Source organism: Lynx canadensis, chromosome C1, assembly GCF_007474595.2.
Source record: "Lynx canadensis isolate LIC74 chromosome C1, mLynCan4.pri.v2, whole genome shotgun sequence".
Lineage (NCBI taxonomy): Eukaryota > Metazoa > Chordata > Mammalia > Carnivora > Felidae > Lynx > Lynx canadensis.
The window spans coordinates 607,348-630,435 of NC_044310.1; the positions used below are offsets into that span (position 1 = coordinate 607,348).

Here is a 23,088-nt window from a genome sequence, read left to right on the forward strand (position 1 = left end):
ATTGAGCTTTCTTTTCCTCCCCAGGACGGTGTTCACTTTCTGTACCCACACTTATTTTGCTTCCTGAGCCGTTGGGGACAGGAGAACCATTCTTCTCTCTTCACGAAGGGAGTTTTCAGCATGAAGGCGACAAGAACCACCCTCCACCCCCCCCCCACCCCCTTTGACCATTTCAGTAGCACAAACCCGGGAGGGTTACAGTGAAGACAGCAACGACAGGCACTGTTAACATTTATTGTATTTTGAGAGAACCAGAGTCCTAGGTAGTCGCTACCAAGTGGCCTAATTTAGACAAAAAGAGCCAAGAGGCATCAGTTTATTACCACAGTAGATTTAACAGTGACTCACTAAATTATTTAATAGAACCACTTTCTAGAAAGTACTGATTTAGTCACTCGAATACTGAATTAGGTGAAATACAAGAACACGATACACATCTCGTACAATGCGCTTTCAGTTGTCCACAGTTTTGTTTGGTATGAAGCAGATCGCACTTGGTTCTGATGTAGACAATTACTGATAGGATTTTCAAGTTTTTCAGTGTGGGAAAGTCACCATGACTGTGGCCCTCCTCATGGGTCCCACAACACCCCCTGGGCAGGTTCAGACTCCACTCACACATCTGCAAAGACTAGAAATGGCCAATCAGGTGAATGCAGGTTTTACTCAAATGAAACAGAAACAAAAAAGACAACGAAAGATTCTACCAGTTAGGACAGTTTCCAGCTCTGTTTGGAAATCTGGGCACGGATCCAGTGGCCATCAAACTCAGAATCAGAACCCTCAGGAAAACTGGACAGCAAAATCAAAGGTTTTCCACCTGAGCCGGAGGGTGGTCAGCACAACCTCACCTCTGCTCTTGGCTCACCAGCCAGGACACAGGGAAACGGGCAGATTGACCAGGGGGGCTGGGACATTTATAGTTGTAAACTAAGGAAATGAAGACGCTTCAGCCAGAGCATGTACGGATTTTGTGAAAGAATAAAGCCCTTAGTATGACGGTCAAAGGCAAAAGAATTCTACCGGCAGTAGCGTCCTTGATTAATTTTTCCAACCCAGGGAAACTGAAAATGCTCCAGGCCTTAGGAAAGCACGACACTCAGACAGATGTAAAAAGCCATGATATGCGTCTGTCAAACCTACTGGTCTGTCCAAGTGACCGTTCACAAGCAAAAACCCACTGGTTTTGGGAAAAGAATCTCCAGCATGGGCTACAAGCACAACTTCGTTTGATACTCTTTGTGCAGCATTTTACCGCTTTGGATTCACCATGCCTATTTTTCTCAAAGACACATTTTTGGATTGTGCAAGAATATTCTCAGCTTTCCAGGGCAGATTATTTTAACGATGACATGCAACTGTGACTGTCGGAAAAAAAAAAAAAAACAAACCCAAGGTTTTTATGCCACTCATAGTGGAAGTTTCCTTGAAAGTCAGGTACATGTATATTTAGAAGTATCGACGTAGGTAAGGTATCGACCCGACCCGACCTGACACCTGTTTGAAGTGTTTCTTTACAAAGGCACAGACAATGACCATGGACATAGGAAATGACCCGTGTAAGTGACGACAATGACACAAGCATGTTTGCAATGTATTATAAACATACTATAAACACTACTACACAAAGCTAATAAAAAACGTATGTCTGTACATTCATTAAACAAATGGCCACGACAGGCCATGTTTTGTCTCCTGGCAGGGTTGTCCCGCACATGCAGGACACGGACGGCTTCAGGGTGGAGACCATACAAAGAAGGAATGTAAGCCCCAGGCACGGGCAGTGCTGGCCACAGCTTGGGTTCTTAGGAAATGTTTCAAAAGCAGCTTTGTTGGAAATTACCTCATTTACTAATAATTTGGAGAAATCTTCATTTTGTTTCTGGTCCAAGAATTTGGAAAATCAAAACCGGCAGAAAACCACTTGTGACAGGAGGCGGGGCACATGTGGTGTGCAGGGCGCTGGTTCCAGAAGAGACTCGGACCTGGGTCCCTAACGAGGCTCAGAAGCAGGTGCCGCCTACCTGGTTACTTGGATGAGGACGTCTGTGAGAAGGCCAACGTGACAATCTTGGAACAGGATGACCGTAGACGTGTCTCCTTCTCTGCTCACATCTTGTCAGCAGCTGGCCACAGCCGGCCACAGCAGCCACATTGTTAAGGGCAGAGGCAGGGCCCTCTGGAAGCTGTCCTTTCCCACTGGGCCTCACAGACCCAGCACATCCCGCTGCCCAAGCCGCCTCCAGCAAGTACTCTTCGGTGTTTTTTGTGGAGGAAGGAGAGAGGAAGGGATAGAAACCTGGGGAAAGTCTCAGGAGAAACGTCTTCACAGTGGAGGTGAGCGTGGCGTGCGGGCGAGCACACCCCTGCCTGTGCTCTGGACATAGGAAGTCAGCTTCATAAAAAGGTTACAGTTTTAAAGGCCTCAGTTTAACCCATCATCATGGCAAACTTTTTCAAGTAGGCAGAACTTAATGAGACTTATTATTGCTTTGTTTCCAAGAGATTTGATCTCCAGGAGGGCCTTTTTAAATATATTTTCCAGTTGACCAGTCAACTGGAAAACCAGTGAAAAGATAATGGGAACCAAGGACCTGAACGGCAGGGAGGGGAAATCAGATGAGGGAACCACCAGTGCCTGAAGCGCTCCTGTCGGCTGGTTCACTCAGCTGCAGCAGGCAGGCCCCAGACAGCCGTGTGGCCAACCTCATCCTCTGTGTTGGGCTGCACATGACACACCCCAGAGCTTGAACCTGGTGCCACGGAGAGGTATTAAAGCCTGGCTGGCAGCAGGCGTGCCCCGATCAGAAACCCCACCAGGATGTGGGAAGAGGAATAGGGTGAAGAGGTCAGGAGCCTCAACCCGACACAGGGCTCAGATACCCAGCGTGCTGGGTCCATCGCTCTGGGAGGGGAGAGCCAGGCTGAGCCAGGCTGTGGGTTCAGTACGGGTTACTTGCCATACAGGGTGCTTTCCAGAAGCCACCGTGCCTGGGCTTTCTTCTTTAACACCTTCACAGTCATTTTAAATGCAGTGTGACAAAAGCCATAAACACTCCAAAAGATCTTCCCAGCACTCCACCTGCTCATTCATTCATGAGAGAAAACCTTAACACCCTTGTGCTTGAGACAAAATATGGCGTGGCTCCCGACCAGGTGAGTGATGGCAGGGGCACCTGCAGGGAACCCTTCAGAACAGCCTCTGTTACACACAAAGGCCCAGAAAACAAAAGGGAGGGTCAGTATGTCCCCATCCTGAGTTAAACACTACAGATGTCTGTCCTCTACCTCTGTGACCAGCAATCACCACATCGGGGGTCCCTGACTGAAGCGCCAGCCACAGGCGAGGGTTGGGACTCTCGGGAGGTGGAGGGCCTAGTGCGGTGGAGACCCTGAAAGGGGCGGGGCACCTTTCCCTAAGTGGTGCTGGATGCTGGCAGCTCTGGGGCAGGAAGGCAAGGGCCCAACATCCTGCCCACAGGAGCAGGGACCCTCATTTCTGTGCCCGTCTGATCCCTTTCCACTCTCCTAGCCCTGTGCACTCAGCTGCTGTGGCCTCCGGCCCAGGCCGTGGGCGCCTTGGCCCTCTCTCAGCACGACAGTCTCCCCAGATGGCCCAGGAGCAGAGTGTGCCCTCACGGGCCTTTGACGGCGAGCAGGGGGAGCTGAGCTCTCTGTGCTGGCACCGAGCAGCGGGGAGCAGTGCGCGTGGGCACCCGGATCCAGCTGTCACTTCACAGGGGTCCCCAGTAGCTGTCACACACAGAGAACGAGGGCGTGGCCTGACCGCACCCAGACCTGCAAGCTGGTGACGGGGGTGCAGAGGCCATCTGGAAGTCCCACCCCCTCGCGAGTGCTCAGCACAGGGTCAGCAGGAGGCAGATTTCACATTATCCGGCCGTGGCTCAGCGGCAGCTGGCTCCGGTCTCCACCCCAGGAAGCGGACATCTGGGATCCCCGTTCAAGCTCCCATTGGTTTTCACTGAAAACCTGAAACGGGAGCAGCGAAGGCGGCCCGTCCCGTGGCCTCCTGCACCCCACTGACCCAAGGAGGCCGGGTGTCTGCGTCGGCGAGGGGAACAGCAGCAGTGGGCAGCGGCCTGGGGGCCCTGGCCACCTGCCGCAGCTTCCAGAGCTCAGTGGTGTGGTCTGGGGTCCTTGGGGGTCAGTGGCTCCGCTTCGTCCTCTGGCGTTGGGCTGGCGGCCACAGCCAGGCTCTGCATGGCCTCCCGCTGGCGCTGCTTGGCTTTGTTGTAGAGCAGGACGCCAGCCGTCACTAGGACGGTGCCGATGGCTGACAGGCTGGTGACTCTGTTGCCAAACACTATAATACTGAGCCAGATGGATAAGGCGTGCTTCACGGTGCTGGCGACACTGCAACGACAGGGGGTTACGGCCCGGGCTCGGCCCGCTGCCCAGCCGGCACAGGCCCGGGGCTCCCTCGCTGGCTCCCTCCTGCTTTCTGGTCATTAGCAAAAATGTCAAACAGAAAAGCAGGGACATGCTATAATGAACAGCCATTATTCCCATCTTCTAGACTTAATTAACATTTCGCTTTATTTGCTTCATCCTTTTTTTTGGAGTGAATTATTTTTAAGCAAATTACAGACGTGATGACATTTTACTCCTAAATAGTTCAGCTTGCCATCTAAAGAACAAGAGCGCTTTGTGCACACCTATGGTAAGGACAGCACTGCGTTCGAGGCTTGGAGCCCGTAACAATGAAGTTAGTGCAAAACACACTGGAAAGTTAATAGTGCTGGTGTTTTGGGGTGATGATGACTTCTGCTTTATTTCTGGAACGGTCCTGCCTTTTCCAAATTTCCTATAATGAGTAACTATTGCTCTTATGATATGAATAAACCACAAAAAAACCTATTTGCTTTAAAAAGAATTAGGGGCGCCTGGGTGGCTCAGTCGGTTGAGTGCCCGGCTTCGGCTCAGGTCATGACCTCACCGTTTGTGAGTTCGAGCCCCGCGTCGGGCTCTGTGCTGACAGCTCAGAGCCTGGAGCCTGCTTCAGATACTGTGTCCCCCTCTCTCTCCGCCCCACCCCTGCTTGTGCTCTGTCTCTCTCTGTCTTTCAAGAATGAATAAACAGAAAAAAATTTTTTTAAAGAATTGGTTTTCTGCTTTTTGCCTTTTGTGAACCATCACTAAGGATCACTGAAAAACAAGGTTTCGGGACTATCTGGAAATAATTCCCGGCTCCAAACAGAAACCAGGGCATGTGACAAAGACAGTGACCACCACGCGCTTCAGAAGAACTTAAAAATCACGGCCATTCTCAACATTCTTGCAGACCCTCCCCATTCAAGACCCAGGAAATGTGAGGGCTGCACGGGTCGCAGGCCAGGGCACCGCACTGGTGCCACCTGTGCCCGCGTGTGGCGGTGCTGCCCTTGGACCTCCGAGCTGCAGAATGTGACCAGTGCGGGGCACGGCCGCTGTGCTGACCTGGGCCAGACCGACGTGGGCAGGAGGAGCGAGAGCCAGTCAGAGAGGCCGTGGGGAGACAGAAACACGGCTGGCACGGCTCGGCAAGCCTTCCACGCAGTGTGGTTCCATCAGGCCACTTCTCGGCCAGCTCAGAAGTTAGAGAAGGTAAGGCCCGCTAACTTACACGACACGGTGCGGGCAAAGAACAGACTTCTAGGCCGCCGGAGGCGTCAGCTCACGCTTTTCTGCTTGTTATTGAAAACGTCCAGTCTGGAAACGGCGCTTTCGTTGAACTTTTCCAGTTACAAAAATGAAGAGAAGGCAGTGAGGCCGCTGGCTCACCTCTCAGTTTCCGGAGGTGTGCCTCCAACACGGGAGCCAACGGCCATGTGTGGCTCCTCAAATTTAACTCGTTTAAGGGGCACCCGGGGGGGCTCAGTCGGTGAAGCATCTGACTTCGGCTCAGGTCACCATCTCACAGGTTGTGGGTTCAAGCCCCAGGCCAGGTTCTGCGCTGACAGCTCGGTGCCCGGAGCCTGCTTCGGATTCCATCTCTGTCTCTCTCTGCCCCTCCCCACTCGTGCACTGTCTCTCTCCCTCAAAAGATGAATCGACATTGAAAAAATTTTAAAGCGCTTAAAACGAGATAAAATTAAGAATCCCGTCTCTTGTTGCACTCACCACACTTCAGGTGAACCGCCTGAGGCACACGGCTCCCCCACCGGACAGCCCAGAAGCGAACATTCCAGCTTCACAGGCGAGTCCACGGACATGCTGTTCCCCACGGAAAAATACTTGAACCACTCCAAACACTTCCTGTGCTAACGTGTAGATTCCTGGTGAGGATTTCGTGAACTTTGCTGTGTTTCAAGTAGCACCAAGACAAAACAGCCTGGGAATCACGACATGTGGCCACAGTCCTCACACTAGCATTTTACAATCATAAATACCTTTTGTAAAAACACCTGGATTTAAATTCTTCTCCTCTGTAAATGACCTGGACACACCTTGTCTCCTGGGAAGTCACTGTGCTTACCTGAAAGTGACGGGGGAGATTTTGCCCATGAGGGCATAGGCCGTGACGCTCTGCAGGTGGAACAGGACGCCGTCCATCATCAGCAGCAACACGACGTCCTGACTGTAACTGAAGCTCTTCCCACTTCTCCCAATCACCGGCAAGTCCTATGCGCAGAACAGAAATGATGCTCTGCGGGTGCCTGTCTTCCTTCTACTAATCACCGTCAGAAAAGCGCGGGGTCACACGTGCCCAGTAATCTGGGTAAATGAACTGATGCTGAGGAGTGCTCTGAAAATAGCCTTCTAGGGTGACAACCAAACAGCGCTTACCAACACTTTCAACATGCGTGTACATGTGGCCAATAAGCACAGGAGAAAGCACTGAACATCACCGATCATCAGGGAAACACAAATCAACAGCACGATGAGACCACCTCATACCCATCAGGATGGCTACCACCAAAAACAAAAAATCAGGGGCGCCTGGCGGGCTCAGTCGGTTAAGTGTCCGATCTCTGCTCAGGTCATGATCTCACGATTCCTGAATTCGAGCCCCACGTTGGGCTCTGTGCTGACAGCTCAAGAGTCTGGGGCCTGCTTCGGATTCTGCGTCCCCCCCTCTCTCTCTGCCCTTCCCCCTCTCACACTGTCTCTCGCTCAAAAATAAACAGAATTTTAAAAAATTAAAAAATAAATAAAAATGACAAGTGCTGACGAGGATGTGGGGCAGCTGAAGCCCTGAGCACGGCTGGTGGGTATGTAAAATGGTGCAGCCATTGTGGAAAACCGTCTGACTGCTCCTCAAAAAGTTAAACGGAGAACTACTAGAAGAACCAGCAATTCCGCCTCTGGGTACACGCCCCAAAGAACTGAAGGCAGGGTCTTGAACTGGTGTGTGCATGTTCACATTCACAGCAGGACTGTCCACAAGAGCCAGAATGTGGGAGGAACCCAGGTGTCTGTTAACAGATGGGTGGATGAACAAAACGTGGTCCCAACACACAGCAGAATATCACCCAGCCTTAAAAAGGAGGAAATGCCAGCACCTGCTACAGAGTGGATGGACCTCGAGGTCATCATGCTCAGTGAAATAAGCCCGTCCCCAAAGGACAAATCCCATAGGATTCCACTTACATGAGGGACCTAGAGTCGTCAGATCCATTGGGACAGAAAGCACAGGGTAGGTGGCAGGGTCTGGGGGAGGGGTGAAGGAGTTCACAAATACGCCACTTCGGCATCAGGGTTATTTTGAGCTGAAGACCCTCAAAACACAGGAGCAAGAAGGGCTCTGGCGTCGCTTTCTCTCCCTGAGAAGCAGGGACAAAGGCCCCACGTGGAGGACGCCCACGCAGCAGGGGGAAAGGAACGCGCGCATCGCCAGGGACCCGAGCCCGGCGGACCTCGTTAAGGTCGCCCTCACCTGCCTCCACCCCACACACAGCCTACTTTCCCGCAATCGCCTCTCCCTGCTCAACCTGGCGCGTGAGCGCTCCCGTCTTGGCTTCTTTATGAGGCTCCCGTGTCACATAAAGCTTATGTTACTCGGGCTGTGGGCTTGTCCCCGCGAATCATCCGGCCGGACACCCTAGGAGGAGAGGTAGAGTCTCGCTTCCCCTATGGGGGAAATGGGGAGTTAGTGTTTAACAGAGACAGAGATTCAGTCTGAGATAATTAAAGTCTGCAAATGGATGGTGAGGATGCTTGTGTGACAGCCTGAACATACTTGACATATAGTTTAAAGCGGTTAGAATCATAAATTTTACGTTTACATAGATTTTACCACAGTACACATATTTTTAGATATGCACATTCTTTCAATCATTCCAATTCCAAAAGTGGATCCCAGAAAACCACCTTTTTTAAAAAAAGGTAATTTAGTTTATTTGTTTTCAAAATTTCTTAATGTTTATTTACTTATTTTGAGAGAGAGAGAGAGAGAGAGAGAGAGAGAGAGAACAAGCAGGGAAGGGCAGTGAGGAGAGACAGAATCCCAAGCAGGCCCCGAGCTGCCAGCACAGAGCCCGACCTGGGGCTCGAACTCATGACTCTGGGATCATGACCTGAGCCAAGATCAAGAGTCGGACGCTTAACTGACTGACCCAGGTGTCTCCCAAGAAAAGCACCTTTATCTGCTAAAGACACAAGAAACTTCCAGTTCCGTGTGAAATGCACCAAGCAGTCAGGTGTCTGTCGAGGGGGCAGTGACAGATCAGGGCATAGCTGGGCTCTGGAGCACAAGAATAGGACAGAATAGCCCAGTTCCATTGGTGTTTAAAAAAAAAAAAGGTCTGCTCGGACAGATACATACGCTTTTATAAGACTGGTGGGATCACATGACATACATGTACCTGAGTACATTCCTAGCTATGCAGACCCGTCTGGAAAGGGGCTTTGTAGGAGGGGGTCCAGGAGGGCTCACCAGACAGACCTCCTCTCTTGTTCATGTACACCTGTCCTGCTGATTGCTCTAGGCGGGCACGCGTGACTTTGAAATAATAATACTAAAACAAGCAAGCCGAAACACCCTGACACAAAGATTTTCAGGAAACTCCCTCAGCTATGGCTTGGCCTCCTGGGGCACCAGGTTCGGCTCCCACCGGTCTCCCTCCTCCTCAAGTGCACCCTGCTGAGCCTTCGTGAACGATGCCACGAAGCCACCACGCCAAGGAGCTACCCACGGGACTGGCAAGTGAAACCCCTCCACCCCCGGATGGCTGGTGGCAACGGCAGCCTGGGTGCCGAGCAGCGCCCTGACACTCACCATGAAGAAGATCCAGGCGGGGACCAGCATGGCCACGGCTGCCGCGCTGGTGTAGAACTGGAGCTCCGCGGCCCTGCGGGGGCAACACACATGCCTGACGCTCTCTCTGCACGGCAGAGGCCGGCTTTCAACCAGACAGTTCACAGCGAGAATGCTCTAGAGAACCCGGGCGCCAGGGAGGGCCTGTGTGCCTGCCAGCCGCGCGCCTGGCACACCCTGCAGGGCAGCCGCGAACGAGCCGGCCGTTGGGGTGCCTTGGCAGGGCAGCTGAAAACAGGTGGGGTTTTTCTTCCAAGTTTCCACAAAGCACTTTTACTTACTTGTTTTTTTAAGTTTATTTATTTCTTTAGTAATCTCTCCACCCAGTGTGGGTCTCAAACCCACGACCCCGAGATCTCAAGAGTCACAGGCTCTTCTGACTGAGCCAGCCAGGCGCCCCGTCCACAGAGTACTTTTAAAAGCCACTTAAGCCGAAGGGGGAAAGGTGTCAGGGCTACGGGGGATTCTGAAACTTCAAAAGGGCAGGGAGTCCTACGAAATTGGGAGTTCCACGGGCTAACGATACTTACGAGAACCTGTATTTGTCCCCGCTGAGGAGCTTTTTTGAAAAAACATTTTGCAAACTAGAATAAAGAAAAGAAGAGGTTACCTGGTGATACGAGAAGTTAGCACAGACCTCAACTGGACCAAGTGTTTGCGTCCTTCCTAAGCAGGGACAACGACGGCGGCCCCTCGGGGATGGCCCCTGGATGTCTGCTGTGAGCCGGGCCCATGCTTGGGGGGCTCCTGGATGTCACTTCACTGTGAGGGGGTCACCAGGCCTGGCCCCTTTACGGAAGGGTAAACTGAGGCACTCAGGTTGAGCAATGTACCTGACGTTACCTAGCTCTCAGGTGTCAAAGGATCCCAAAGTCCCTGCTCTCAGTGCTGCACAAAACCCCACCTTGAACCAAGAGTTCCCATAAATCAGTAACTGCCATGGGCCGGGCACCTGGGGACTCCACGTGTGAGAGCGAGTGAACAAAATAGTCTGAGCACATGAAGACTCCGGTGGAAAAAATATGGACAAAACTCCAGAATGGGACAAACCACAGGGAAAACCCACACATGGCCAATGAGATGAAACTGTGCCCACCTTCCCCAGAAACCAAAGGGCTTGGCACGCCCACTGGTGACTGCTCTCTGGGCTCCAGAAGGCGAAGCTCTTGCTCCAAAACAATCGTTTTGGGAAACACTGGCAGTGAGGATCGAGAGCCTTGATCCACGTCATGGGCTCGTCTCTCTGATGGGAATTTAGCCTTCGTGATGGTCAAAAACCTAAATGGGAGCCTCATGTGAAGAGACGCTCCATGCACATCTAAACAGACTCGTTAACTCGCAGGCATCTGTATGCCATACGAGGAGGCGGTCACAGGGTCCAGGCTTCTGAGAGCCCCTGGTGGCAGCACACGATGCCCACAGGGCCACGCAGAGGGAGTAGAGCATACCCCTCATGAAAGCCGCTTCTACTTTAATGCAAAAACAAGCAGCTACTGGGCCTTTCCACTGGAGGAGAAATACAGACAGAATGCATGACGAGCCTGTATTCGATTTCTAGGAACTATAAGTGCAGGCAGAAAAAGCCAGAAGGAAATACACCTGCGTGTCAGAAATGAAATTAAAGGTAACTTTTAAATGTTTACTTGGCAGTGGGATGGAAAACCTCAGGGTGAGGCTGTCCGACTTTAACAGTAAAGCAATGATAAACTCCTGGACATTCGTGTGGTCACTTCCTCTCTTTCCCAGAGACAGGACAGACCCTAGAAGCAACTGGTAATTCTCAAAGAGCAGCTCTGGCCGATGCCTAAGTATGGACTTCAACACCACAGCCTGGATGCGGATGGCAGCTGTACACTATCCAAGGAGCGATCCAGAACACAACAGCCAGCCTCTTCCTGCTGCAGGACAAGGAACCTCCCATGTGGTGCTTTTCCTCGGGCACCTGACACGGGCTTCCCCTGCGGGCACGGCCTCTCACGGCCCTCGGGGCACAGACAGCCACCAGGCCAGAAACTGCCCCTTTGTTCCCGCTGTAGGATGGCCTCTTCCACTTGGCTTAGCCGAACACATACGTGTTTACTCACAAGGGGCGTTACTCTTGTAACGTTACTCACAAGGGGCGTTACTCTTGTAACGTTACTCACAAGGGGCGTTACTCTTGTGACGTTACTTGGGCCCGCTAGCTCTGTGCATTTGGCCTCCGTTAGCTAACCATGTCCCTAAGATGCGTGTTCTTAATACCAAGACCATGTATTGTCAAATTCTGGCTGTTTTTTTAAGAAAAGGTTACCTTACTGGGATACGAGGTATTTTGGTATTTAGGAAAAGGCGGCATCAGTTGGGCCCGGCTCTGAATTACGGGACATAATTCTCAGTCAATCTGGATTTCAACGTCCATCGTCCCCATCACACCACGTGTCCCCATGCTCTTCCTGACTCACCAGTCCATGATGTTGGTGGACAGCGCGGCCGAAAACCCCAAGACGTTGAAGCTTATCTCCGTTGCCGTGCACAGTGCCAGGCCTCCCATGACGGGGATGAGCGAGAGGTTGACCAGCAGCCCTGGAAAGGGCAAAACACACAAGGGCTGCGGCCGCCAGCCTGCCCGCTGCGACATCGCTTCTGGGTGCGAGGCCATTTTTACGCCCCTCGTGAAAGCCTCTTTCACTTTAATTCGAAAACATGTAGCTACTGAGTCTTTACACTGGAGAAACACAGAGGATCAAAATGCACGCCTGGCCCCAAGCCATCACCCTCTCCCAAGCCAGGCACCGCACGAACCCTTCCTCGAGGCACGACTGCTGGGCCTGGGGCCGGGGGGGCGGGGGCGGGCAGGACGCATGAAGCTGGGGCCCTGGGCCCCAAAGCCCCTCCCTGGCCAGCACCGAGGATGACGAGAGTGGATGAATGGTCTTTGGACCAGTCTGTCAGAAAGGGGAGCTGGGGGCGGGGGGCCCTGCTGCAGGGAGACCCCTACACGGTCTGCGTTCTTCACTCTAAGTGGAGGTTACTCCTCTGCTGCATTCTGAAATCCAGGAAACTTGACCCAATGGTAAAAAAGCCCGTGGAGCATGATGGAAAGGCACAGCCACTTTGGGAACAGGGTGGGGGGCCTCCCGGGTACTTTGATTTCAGATACTATTTAGTTTACTCTGAAATTCAAAATAGACGAGGGAAAAAGTCTTCCGTGTTAAGAGGTCCACGCTGACCTTTGGAGACCAAGGCCACCTCCCGGCACAGGACAATGCTGTCCAGACTCAGGTCCCCAGGGAGCCGCCAGCGCCCTCTCGGCTCTGCACGTGGTCTTGTCCTCTGGCCGGCCTGGCAATGTGTGTTGTGTGACAGACGGTCTGCGTGGATCCTAGAGGGCCGGTGGCCGTGAGTGCCGTTTCACCCTTAGAAGGACTTGCTTTCGCTGCTGGGAGGCGTCCATGGGCATCGGCGTGCTCGGGGTCCAGGGTAAGAGCCCAGGGCTTTGCCGGAGATCCCCCTCTCCTGGCAGGCCCCGCCTGCCCTCGGCCCTGCAGCCCCACGAGGCTGGTCCACCTGGCGTGCCAGCCAGTGCTCGAGAACCAGCAAATGCCTCTGTGGGGAGGGCGCCACACATCGGGGTCCCGTCTGCAGGCTCTGAAATCCTGGTCCCTCGGTCATTCTCCCCAACTGATTCTTTTTGCTAACTGTCACCAAGATGTTGTCGTTGACCTCGCTAAGGGAACTAGCTGACTTGCTACAGGCTTAGCCGCCACAGCTAGAGGCCAAATCATGGCATCTTAAAGTTGCCGGAATACAGTTTTTAGTGTGGCTGAGCCACCGGCTTGATATGAAACCCAGTTCGTTTGTTTCACGTTGCTTATGACTTCTAGGAGCTGCTGTTTACCCTCCGATCAGATGGTCTCACATCACCTAAAACGCCTGTGGGGCTCCAGAGGCACATCTGGGAGGGTGCTCAGCCCTGTCCTTCCTCCCCCATCGGCCTTATTGTGGGATCTTGTCCTTTTCTTTCTTTCTTTTTAAAGATTTTTTTAAGTTTATTTATTTATTTTTGAGAGAGAGTGACAGAGAGAGAGAGACAGAGAGAGAACACAAGCAGGGGAGGGGCAGAGAGAGGGAGACACAGAATCTGAAGCAGGCTCCAGGCTCTGAGCTGTCAGCACAGAAACCGATGTGGGGCTTGAACTCACTAACTGTGAGATCATGACGTCAGCCGACGTTGGACGCTTAACCGACTGAGCCCCCCAGGCGCCCCTAATCTTGTCCTTTTCTTAATTGAAGCAGATGTGCATCTGCATCTAAACACGTGTCGGGGGGCGCCTGGGTGGCGCAGTCGGTTAAGCGTCCGACTTCAGCCAGGTCACGATCTCGCGATCCGTGAGTTCGAGCCCCGCGTCGGGCTCTGGGCTGATGGCTCAGAGCCTGGTGCCTGTTTCCGATTCTGTGTCTCCCTCTCTCTCTGCCCCTCCCCCGTTCATGCTCTGTCTCTCTCTGTCCCAAAAATAAATAAACGTTGAAAAAAAAAAAAAAATTTAAACACGTGTCGGTACTGCTCCTAGATGCGCACTATTCTGCACTCTGGTTATTTTCATGGAACGATACTGGACAGGCTGCGTTTCAAAAGGCTGGCAGGAGAAACGGGGACACGTGTGTGTGATGTGTAGTCAGAAACAGTCTGCCGGTCATTGAGGGTTGGGATTTGTGGATAAATCCAATTTGTTGGGCCTTATGGAGGATGGAGAAGTGAGGCTGAGAAGCAGTGATGAACGGGAGGCTGTCGGAGGAGCCGGGGAGGGACACAGGAGGTGGCTGACCTGGGCAAGGGTGTCACCAGGGGCCACCTCGCATGACACGGAAGGTGGTCTTCCTGGGACAAGTGACCATTACTTCTTTCCCCAGCTCCCATGTCCCCACCAACCAGAGGCCTCTGTGCGTCAGCCAAGGTGAACAAACACCTGCTGAAGTGAACTCGTGAGGCACTCATGACCGGGCTAGGAGAACGTTCCGGGGGGCTGTGGAACCGTTCACCCTGGTGTAGCGCCCCAGCCCCCACCCAGGCGGGCTCACCCGTGTGCTCCCCGAGGATCATCCGGGACATAATCACGGTGAAAATGGGAGCAGAGCTCTTCACTGTTTCAGCAAACGAAACCGCCACGTTTTTCAGGCTGACCAGACCCAAAACCACCGTCGCAAACCTACAAATAAGCCCAAAGTGTCATTAGGACTGAGGAGTCCATTTGTAGCTGCACGACAGACCTTCTGAGGAGCTGGCTGTTCTCCTCCCCCGCTCCCCGCCCTCCTCCCCTGCTCCCCGCCCTCCTCGCCTCCCATGAAGGTGAAGGTGAAGGGCCCTGTGGGAAGTAGGTCCCACCTGCAAGGTGCAGCAGGCCCAGGGAGAGGAGGGCGTGTCTCTCAAACCATTATTAAATTACACTCATGGCTGTTCCAGAAAGAATCTGATTGCACCCAGATCCACAGAACCAATACATTTGTCGTCCTAATATCTAGACGGTCCTGATGATTATATAAAGCGTGCAATGAAAACACACGTGATCACCAGCTGGTCTCCCACTTAGTGACGGCAAAGACAGTTTATGCACATAAAAAACTTCAACTCTCAACCAAAACGTCAGATTCCTTACCTCATTAGACCCACAAACAGCATGATCATGATGAAATTGGGGGGATAAGAAAGCCGGGTTTTGTGTTGATATAAACAGCAAGGAACAAATATCTTAATGCATCCAATAAACGTAGTTGACAACATTTGCACAGCACCTGAAGGAGGCAGAGAAGAAGGTCAAGTTCTGAGGGGAGAACTACTTCCCTTGCTGGTGTGCAGGCAGACAGGACAAGCTGTTCTGCGGCGCAGACACGGCTCCCATCCCGAACCCTCGGCGCCCTCCTTCCCAGGGGCTGTGGGCTCCTCCGTGTGCTTCCCGCGTGGAGACAGCACCGACCTGTGAGCACGCGGGCCTGGCCCTCAGCCCCGGGGGCGGGGGACCCGCGTTACCTAGCATGCTGGGCTCCCCTTCCAGCAGGGACAGGATGTACTTGTTGAGAAAGAGGGTGCAGAAGCTGAAGAAGAACCACAGCGTCAGGTAGAGCAGAGCCCGGGAGCTCCACGCGCCCAGGTCCGACTCGATGACCGTGGTCTCCGTGATGGTGATGGTGAGCACGTTCTCCTCGGGGGCGCCCTCGCTCCTGCTGAAAACAATCTTCTCGCTGCGGGGGCCGAAGAGAGAGCCCCAGCCGAGGAGCGGCTTCCCCTTGGGCTGGTCCTCGGGGCCAGGGGCCAGCTCTGCCGGCGCCGAGGGTTTTGCTGAGGCTGACATGCTTGTCTCCTCCGGACCGTGGGCAGCATGGGTTGGGCCGGCTCCCGGGTGAAGGCCTGCACCACCCGGGGAGTGGTGGCCGTCACTCGCCCCTCGCCAGGGGACGCAGGCTCAAGCTGTTAAGCAAAGACAATGCGTTCCTGATGGTGATCATTTGAATGTCCTTAAAAGTTTCAGGCACCGATCTGAAGTAACTCTGAAAATGCAAATATGGAACTTCGGTCTTGTTTTCACATCTGCTTGCTACTCTAACTGCCACGGAAGGACGGGAGCCCCGACAGCTCCCAAGCCTCCTCCCCAAGGTGCTGAAAACCAAAGCCTCCGCACCTGGCCTTCCCCAGGCACCCACCGCGTGCACGGAGACCTGGACGACCCCGCCCCGGCCTCTGCCACCAGGTCCCCGAAGCCATCCCGAGGGCTCTGCCCCTTCCCGCCCGTTCTGTGGTCCCGGCTGCTGTAATGCACACTGCCGCTCTCCCACACCTCACCTGGCTTTGAATATTTTATCCAGCTTAAAAAAAATTTTTTTTAGGGGCGCCTGGGTGGCGCAGTCGGTTAAGCGTCCGACTTCAGCCAGGTCACGATCTCGCGGTCCGTGAGTTCGAGCCCCGCGTCGGGCTCTGGGCTGATGGCTCAGAGCCTGGAGCCTGTTTCCGATTCTGTGTCTCCCTCTCTCTCTGCCCCTCCCCCGTTCATGCTCTGTCTCTCTCTGTCCCAAAAATAAATAAACGTTGAAAAAAAAAAAAATTAAAAAAAAAAAAATTTTTTTAACGTTTATTTATTATTGAGAGACAGAGAGAGAGCATGAGCAGGGGAGGGGCAGAGAGAGAGGGAGACACAGAATCCAGAGCAGCTCCGGGTTCCGAGCTGTCAGCACAGAGCCCGACGTGGGGCTCGAACCCACAAACCGCAAGATCATGACCTGAGTCAAAGTCGGACGCTTAACCGACTGAGCCACCCAGGTGTCCCAACTTAAAACAATTTTTATTTTTAAGTAAACTCTATGCCCAACGTGGAGCTCAAACTCACACCCTGAAACCAAGCGTTGCACACTCCGCTGGCTGGGCCCGCGGGGCGCCCCTGGTGTCTTGTTATTTCCTTAAGCTTTCGATCCCTTCCTGTATCTTTTGTTTTACGGTCTCTCACAGCTCATCACCCGGGACCTTAGCGAGGTCACCCTGGTGTCTTGTGTGTGCCAGCAGACTCTGGCCTTGGGGCTGGACTGCACTTTACGGTCACCCCCCGTCAGATCCTGATACGCGGGGACCCCACACACCCTGGGCCGAGGGGGTTACTTCCAGAGTTGAGGGCTTGGGGTCTGCTGCTGCTACGTGCCCCAGGGGTGTCACTGGCCCAGGACCCATTTTATCCTTTCTATCTTTTTTTACTGTTTATTTTTGAGAGGGGGGGAGGGGCAGCAAGAGGGGGAGACAGGATGTGAAACAGGTGCTGTGCTGACAGCAGTGAGTCCGACATGGGACTCGAACTCATGAACTGTGAGATCATGACCTGAGCCGAAGTCAGGTGCCTAACCCCTGAGCCACCCAGGCGCCCCTTTACGCTACTTTCTAGATGAACCCTGCGGCATACGAAACCCACACCTGCCAGTCTCAGACCTGTGGGCATGGCTCCTGAGGTGAGCCTCCGGCCTCTCTCCAGGGATCACAGGCTGAGTCACAGCCGGCTTCTCCCGTGGCGGGCTGGCCAGTTCTCCAAGTCCCTGCTTTAAGCAGAGTCCCAGTGACAACTGCCTGCCCCGTCTCAGGAGGGCCAGGGTCCCATCTCCTTCCCCAATGACATCAAACCCGGGACCCCAGGCGGCCTCCGATGGGCTGGCCACTCGGATTTCCTGTTCCCTCAGTTTCTGACGCCTGGGGTTTCCTCTGTTTGGGGGAACTCAGTCACACATCTAAAAGGATGTCCGTCATATTTCATCCCTAACATCCAGGCACGTGGAGCAGGGGGGGGCCGGGCGCTGAGGCGGCCACACCGCCAGCGGGAGCCGCACCCGCCCTCTCCAGCCCCGGACCCTCCAGCAGGACATCCCTCGGGGCTCAGGCTGCCCACTGCCCCACCTGCCCCACCGGCCCCTGCGCCTCTGCGGGCAAGTGCCCAAAGGCTCCTCGCACTTCAGATTCTGACTTCCCCACAGCCCAAAGCTGGTTCCTGTCCTGCCCCCGGGCAGAGGCAGCGCCAGAGACGCGGCCATCCGCCCCCTGCCCTGCCTCAGCCCCTGGTGTCCCTCCCCCTGTGCACGAGCCCGGAGCCACGAGCCCCAGCGAGCGCCCTCGTCTTGCCCAGTCTGCCCGCACGCACCCCAGCCCCCGCTGCACCAGGACAGCCTCCCCAGAGTGCAGCGCAGGTCACGACGAGGGCTGCCGGCCCTTCCGTGGGCCCCCACCGCCCCCACCCGAGGACGAGCTCAAGGGCTCCGGACGCTGACTGCAACACTCGTGTTCTGCTTGCTCTTCCCCAGCCCGGTCCCACTGTTCTGTTCAGGGTGACAGCGTGTCCGGGGGTTCCGTGCAGCTAGACTGGCCGGGCCGGAGGGGACGTGGGGAGTCCGTGCTCTACCCCCCGCCCCGCCTCCCCCCGCCCCGCCTGGAACCAGGGTCTGGCTGCAGGGGCAGGTGAAATGCAGGGACAAGCCCACTGCTGTGGCACAGGGTCTCTGAGAGCAGAGGGAGCACCGCAACCCCAAAGGCCTCCAGGCCCCAGACCCTGGCTCCTTACAGAGGGAGTGAGGAACCCTTCTGCCCGGGGCCTGGCTGCCCGCCCTGTCTCCCTGCCCCTCGCCGCCTCTGTGATCCGGGGGCAGCGTTTAGCACAGGGGCCCTGAAGCCGCTGCTGAGATTCCAAGGTCCACCCAGTTTGCAGGGCAAGGGGCTACCGATCCAGAGGCACCCACGGGACCCACAGTCCCAGCGAAGAACAGGCTGGCGGGGAGCGGTCCCCTCACAGCACCCATCCCCCCCCGGCCCCCGGGCTTCCCTCTGAGGATCTCCCAACATCCTAGGAGGAGCTGTGGTGCCACCCTCACTCTCCTCCTTAATAAAGTCCAGTCTCCCTCCCACTGAGAAGCCGGGGCCACCCCTGCCCCCAGTCATCATCAGAGACCTAAGAAACCAGAAACAACCATTTGAATGACACACATGTTCTCTTTGTATATAGACCTTTAACAAGAAAGTAGATTTTAAACGAAGGAGGACACGGCTCCAATCCTCATGCCTGAATCACGCCTGGACACAACCCTCTGCTAACAAACATTCACACTGTGCCCCCAAGAACATTCTGTGCGCGTCTTTCCGTGTGTTTCTGTTGGACCTGTGCCCCGGAGTGACACCTTGGTCATGGGTGCGCCTATGGCGTCCAAAGACACAGCACCAACCTGCACCTGGCCACTTCACTCGCCCTTGCTGCCCCTGTGTCCTGCTGCTCCGCTCCCGTAGGGTCACACGGGGAAGCACCCTTCCGGCAGGCCAGGGGAGGCCCTCAATGCTGGCTGCACACGCACACGCCCAGAGCTCAAACAAGCTGGCCACAGGGGGCCCAGCTCTGCGCACACCAGTGAGCACAGGGATTCATGGGTGCGGCCCAAGCACCAGAATGGTTTCTAGCTCCTTGGCTGATTCTCAACCGCAGCCAAACAGAGAGCCACCGCGCTCCCACCCAGGCACCCCCAGTTGTTACTGACTGTCCCAGGCTGAAAACACCCACAGCACAGATGCAAACAGGTTCCAGACCTAACCGGTGTGGATGTGTCCTTTCTAGAGTCTTTGCGAGTGACAGGAAGCAACGAAAGAAGGGACAACCCACGAGGCCGTGGCTGGGGTTGGCTGCAGGAGCAGAGGTGGTGGTCCTGGGGGGAAGGGGGGTGCTGTGAGCCCTTCAGGCACCTCAAACACATCGCCTGAGGGCGGGGTTAATGCCGCAGTTCTGTTACTAGCAGAACAAAAGCAAAACACAACCTAAATGTCTCCTGAAGCAGAAACAAGTGAGAGCACACGGCGGGGCCGAGGCGCACAGCAGCGGGGCGCGGGCCTCCGCCACCACAGCCAACGGGGAAACCTTCCAGCTGCCGGAGCCCCGAAACGACAAAACCAAGCGGTGGAAGGCAATCTATGACAGCCTTACCCACAAGGCTGTCCCCCCCAAGACCATCCACATTCTTCCATATTCTTACAAACAAAGAGTGTAAAAGAGTGTAAAAGAGTGGCGAGCAGGGAACTCAGGCCCCGTCCCGCAGACCAGCGGCCAACACACCAGTGATCCCATCCCCCACGTCCAGAACAAGGCACAGGCAGCCAGGGGCAGAGGCCCAGGCCACCACAAAACACTCACCTTCCAGTGCATGGTCTTTTTAGGACCATCAACATCTCCAAAGACAGTCCACCCAGTCCGGTGACAAACCAACGTGACAACTGGGCACAGGGACGGGCAGACCACTGGCCTCACGTCCGGCCAGGGGGGACAGAGGGGCAGGGGCCCTCCAAGTGTGCAAGGCTCCCACACCAAGTCCAAATATGAACACCAGGTCTGGGGCCGTCCAGGGCAGAACAGACGCTGGCTCTGCCTCTGTCCTTCACATCAACACTCGCTAATCACACAGGGATTCCCGGCCTTGCTTGCTTCCGTTTGGTGGGGCGGAAACCCGCGGAGGTGGGGGACAGGAGAAGGCAAGGGTGTCGAGGGGCTTGGTCAGGAGAGTGAAGAACTCAACTCCTCCGGGGGCCTGGGGTGGGGGCTGAAATAGGCAGGGGAAGCAGGGGCCGAGGACCACAGAGTGGCCAGGCAAACCACCAGAGGAATCTTCTCTGGAGAACTCAACAGGCAAAGGAGAGACCTCAGGTAAGGAATCGAGGCCCCAGGGAGAGGTCTGAACAGAGACTGCAGCTGAGCCGCCTGCTGGGACATGAGCAAGACAGGAAACGTGAGGAAGGGGCTGGAAGGAGGGCAGAGCGGGAGGAAGGTCAGTCCCAGAAGGGGGGGCATCAGAGAGAAGTGCCCAGCCACAAGGAGATACAAGCAGGAGAGGGCCCTTGGAAATCCAGAACAGGGCAGCAGGAGCGAAATCTCACCAGAAGCTCCTAGGAAGCTCCAGCTCAGGGCAGGACCCCCCCAAAAGGAGCCGGGGGCTGCTCCCAGCCACACCCACAGATCTGCTCCCAAGAAAAGCTTCCTCAATTCAGGCCTGAAGACCTTGGCGGGTTGAGATCAATGGATGCAGATCAAAGATCAAAGATCACCGCTGAGAGGGGGTGGCCAGTGGGGGAGGGGCGGCAGCCTGGCCACTGCAGGGAGGGACAGGTGGAGCCCAGGGCCCCAGGTCCTAAAGCTCTCAGAAGGACAGGAGGGCCAGGCAGACCCTGGGAGGGCCCGCCTCCCGGGGGGGGGGGGGGGGGGGGGGGAATGGGGGGGGAGGGGTAGACGGAATGTCCAGAGAGGAGTCACCCGCCTGCGGAGCTGAAGCAAGGGCGCCCTTGCGTCCACACTGCTCCCCGGCAGGTGCAGACTAGTCACAGGCAGGAGGCCTGACTTCACCCTGAGACACTGGCACTGGAAGCGAGCTGCCGAAGCTGAAATCACTAGAGATGAGAGTCCACGTTTGCCCCGATCCATTGAGAAGAATGTGGTATTGCCGTGGTGTTGGTGCCCACAGACACACAACCGCAATGTAGTCGCGAGTACACGTCAGACACACCCAAAAGTACGCACATCACAAAGGTCAAGACCACCGGCAAAGACCACGGGGTGGGGGGGGAACGCGGTCACTGAATGCAAGGTGGGATTGTCCCCAGACAGGACCACCCACCAGAAAAGGGACACCCATGGCATATTGGCTGAAGTTGAATACAGTCTGCAGATTAGACAGTGGTCTTGTCCCCAAGTTAAGATCTGGGACGATACTCCTGGACTACTTACTAAATCGAACTAAGCTCAGGTAAGACGTCAGCAGGAGGGGCTGGGAGATGGGTACACAGGTGAAGTTTTTTCTTCTGCAAGTCTACAAGTTTCTGAAAATAAAAAGTTTAAAATTTTGAAATAAAAAACTCGAGTGATGGGTTAAACAGAAATGATTAGAGCTGAATAAAAAGTTATTTGAAAAAATATCTGAGGAAATTATCTGGAATGCAGCACAGAGACATGAAATTAAAATATTAAAGAGATGCTAACCCAAGCATGGAAAAAATAAGAAGAAAGAAATTTCCAGCAGAGAAAAAAAGAGATGAAGAAGGGGTGCCTACTATCTCAGTTAGGGGAGCCTGCAACTTTTTTTTTTTTTTTAATTTTTCATGTTTATTTATTTTTTATAAGAATGAGAGAGACAGAGCATGAGCGGGGGAGGGGCAGAGAGAGAGGGAGACACAGAGTCCGATGCAGCTCCAGGCTTCAAGCCATCAGCACAGAGCCCGATGCGGGGCTCGAACACACGGACCGCGAGATCATGACCTGAGCCGAAGTCGGACGCTTCACGGACTGAGCCACCCAGGTGCCCCTAATGGGGAGCGTGCAACTCTTGATCTTGGGGTTGTGAGTTCAAGCTCCACATTGGGTGTAGATATTACTTAAAAATAAAATCTTAAAAAAAAAATAGATATAAAGAAGACAAAACTTTGAGAAGTAACAGAAAATCTGAGTTCTGGAGTCAGAATATACCTTAAAAAGAATAAATAAGAAACCCACATGGAGACACACAGTGATGAGCCACAGAACGCCACAGAGGGAAGGTTCTGACGCACCCAGGCGGAGTACAGATCACGCACAAGACAACAATATTAAAATTACACCGAGCAACTAGAAACGCGGGAGGGTAAGCCCAAGACAAAGGAGACTGGTGGTGGGCCAGGAGGGGGCACGGAGAGGGGACGACAGAGGACAAGTTCTCAAATGCACCTGTTCAGATAGTTGTGACTTCTGGAACTATATGAACGCTTAAATGCTTAAAAACCAAAAATAGTCAGGGGTGCCTGGGGGGGGCTCAGTCGGTTGAGCGTCCGACTTGGGCTCAGGTCATGATCTCACAGTTCATGAGTTCGAGCCCCGTGTCGGGCTCTGTGCTGACAGCTCGGTGCCTGGAGCCTGCGTCGGATTCTGTGTCTACTTCTCTCTCCACCCCTCCCCGGCTCAGGCGCGCTCTCTCTCTCAAAAAATGAATAAACGTTTAAAAAAAAAAAAAGTGGGGCGCCTGGGTGGCTCAGTCGGTTAAGCGTCCGACTTCGGCTCAGGTCATGATCTCGCGGTCTGTGGGTTCGAGCCCCGCATCGGGCTCTGTGCTGACAGCTGGGAGCCTGGAGCCTATTTCAGATTCTGTATCTCCCTCTTTCTCTGACCCTCCCCTGTTCATGCTCTCTCTCTCTCGGTCTCAAAAATAAATAGATGTTAAAAAAAAAAATTAAAAAAAAAAAAAATAAAATAAAGTCAAATTGATGGGGTTTTGTGGTGATAGGGGTTCAGAGCTGACAGCCAAGAAAGAATTCTTGAGACATCTTTGGTGCAAAAAGGTGA

At 54.3% G+C, this 23,088-nt stretch overlaps 1 protein-coding gene across 4 annotated transcripts in view; it reads right to left on the reverse strand.

Moving 5' to 3' along the window:
- Positions 1-218: 218 nt before the first annotated feature.
- LOC115520294 (solute carrier family 35 member E2A) overlaps positions 219-23,088 on the reverse strand; it is a 28,870-nt gene continuing 6,000 nt past the window's right edge. For 2 of the 4 annotated variants that reach the window (XM_030324526.2, XM_030324528.2), the window contains exons 3-10: positions 15,261-15,698; positions 14,890-15,025; positions 14,315-14,442; positions 11,698-11,818; positions 9,787-9,840; positions 9,218-9,290; positions 6,476-6,621; positions 4,137-4,374 (exon numbers count right to left, since the gene is read on the reverse strand). In XM_030324526.2, the coding sequence (XP_030180386.1) occupies positions 4,137-4,374; positions 6,476-6,621; positions 9,218-9,290; positions 9,787-9,840; positions 11,698-11,818; positions 14,315-14,442; positions 14,890-15,025; positions 15,261-15,582 (1,218 nt within the window). In that variant the 5' untranslated portion in view covers positions 15,583-15,698. Of the gene's footprint in view, positions 4,375-6,475; positions 6,622-9,217; positions 9,291-9,786; positions 9,841-11,697; positions 11,819-14,314; positions 14,443-14,889; positions 15,026-15,260; positions 15,699-21,504; positions 21,597-23,088 lie in introns of all 4 variants that reach the window. The other 2 variants (XM_030324529.2, XM_030324530.2) reach the window with 2 other exon arrangements.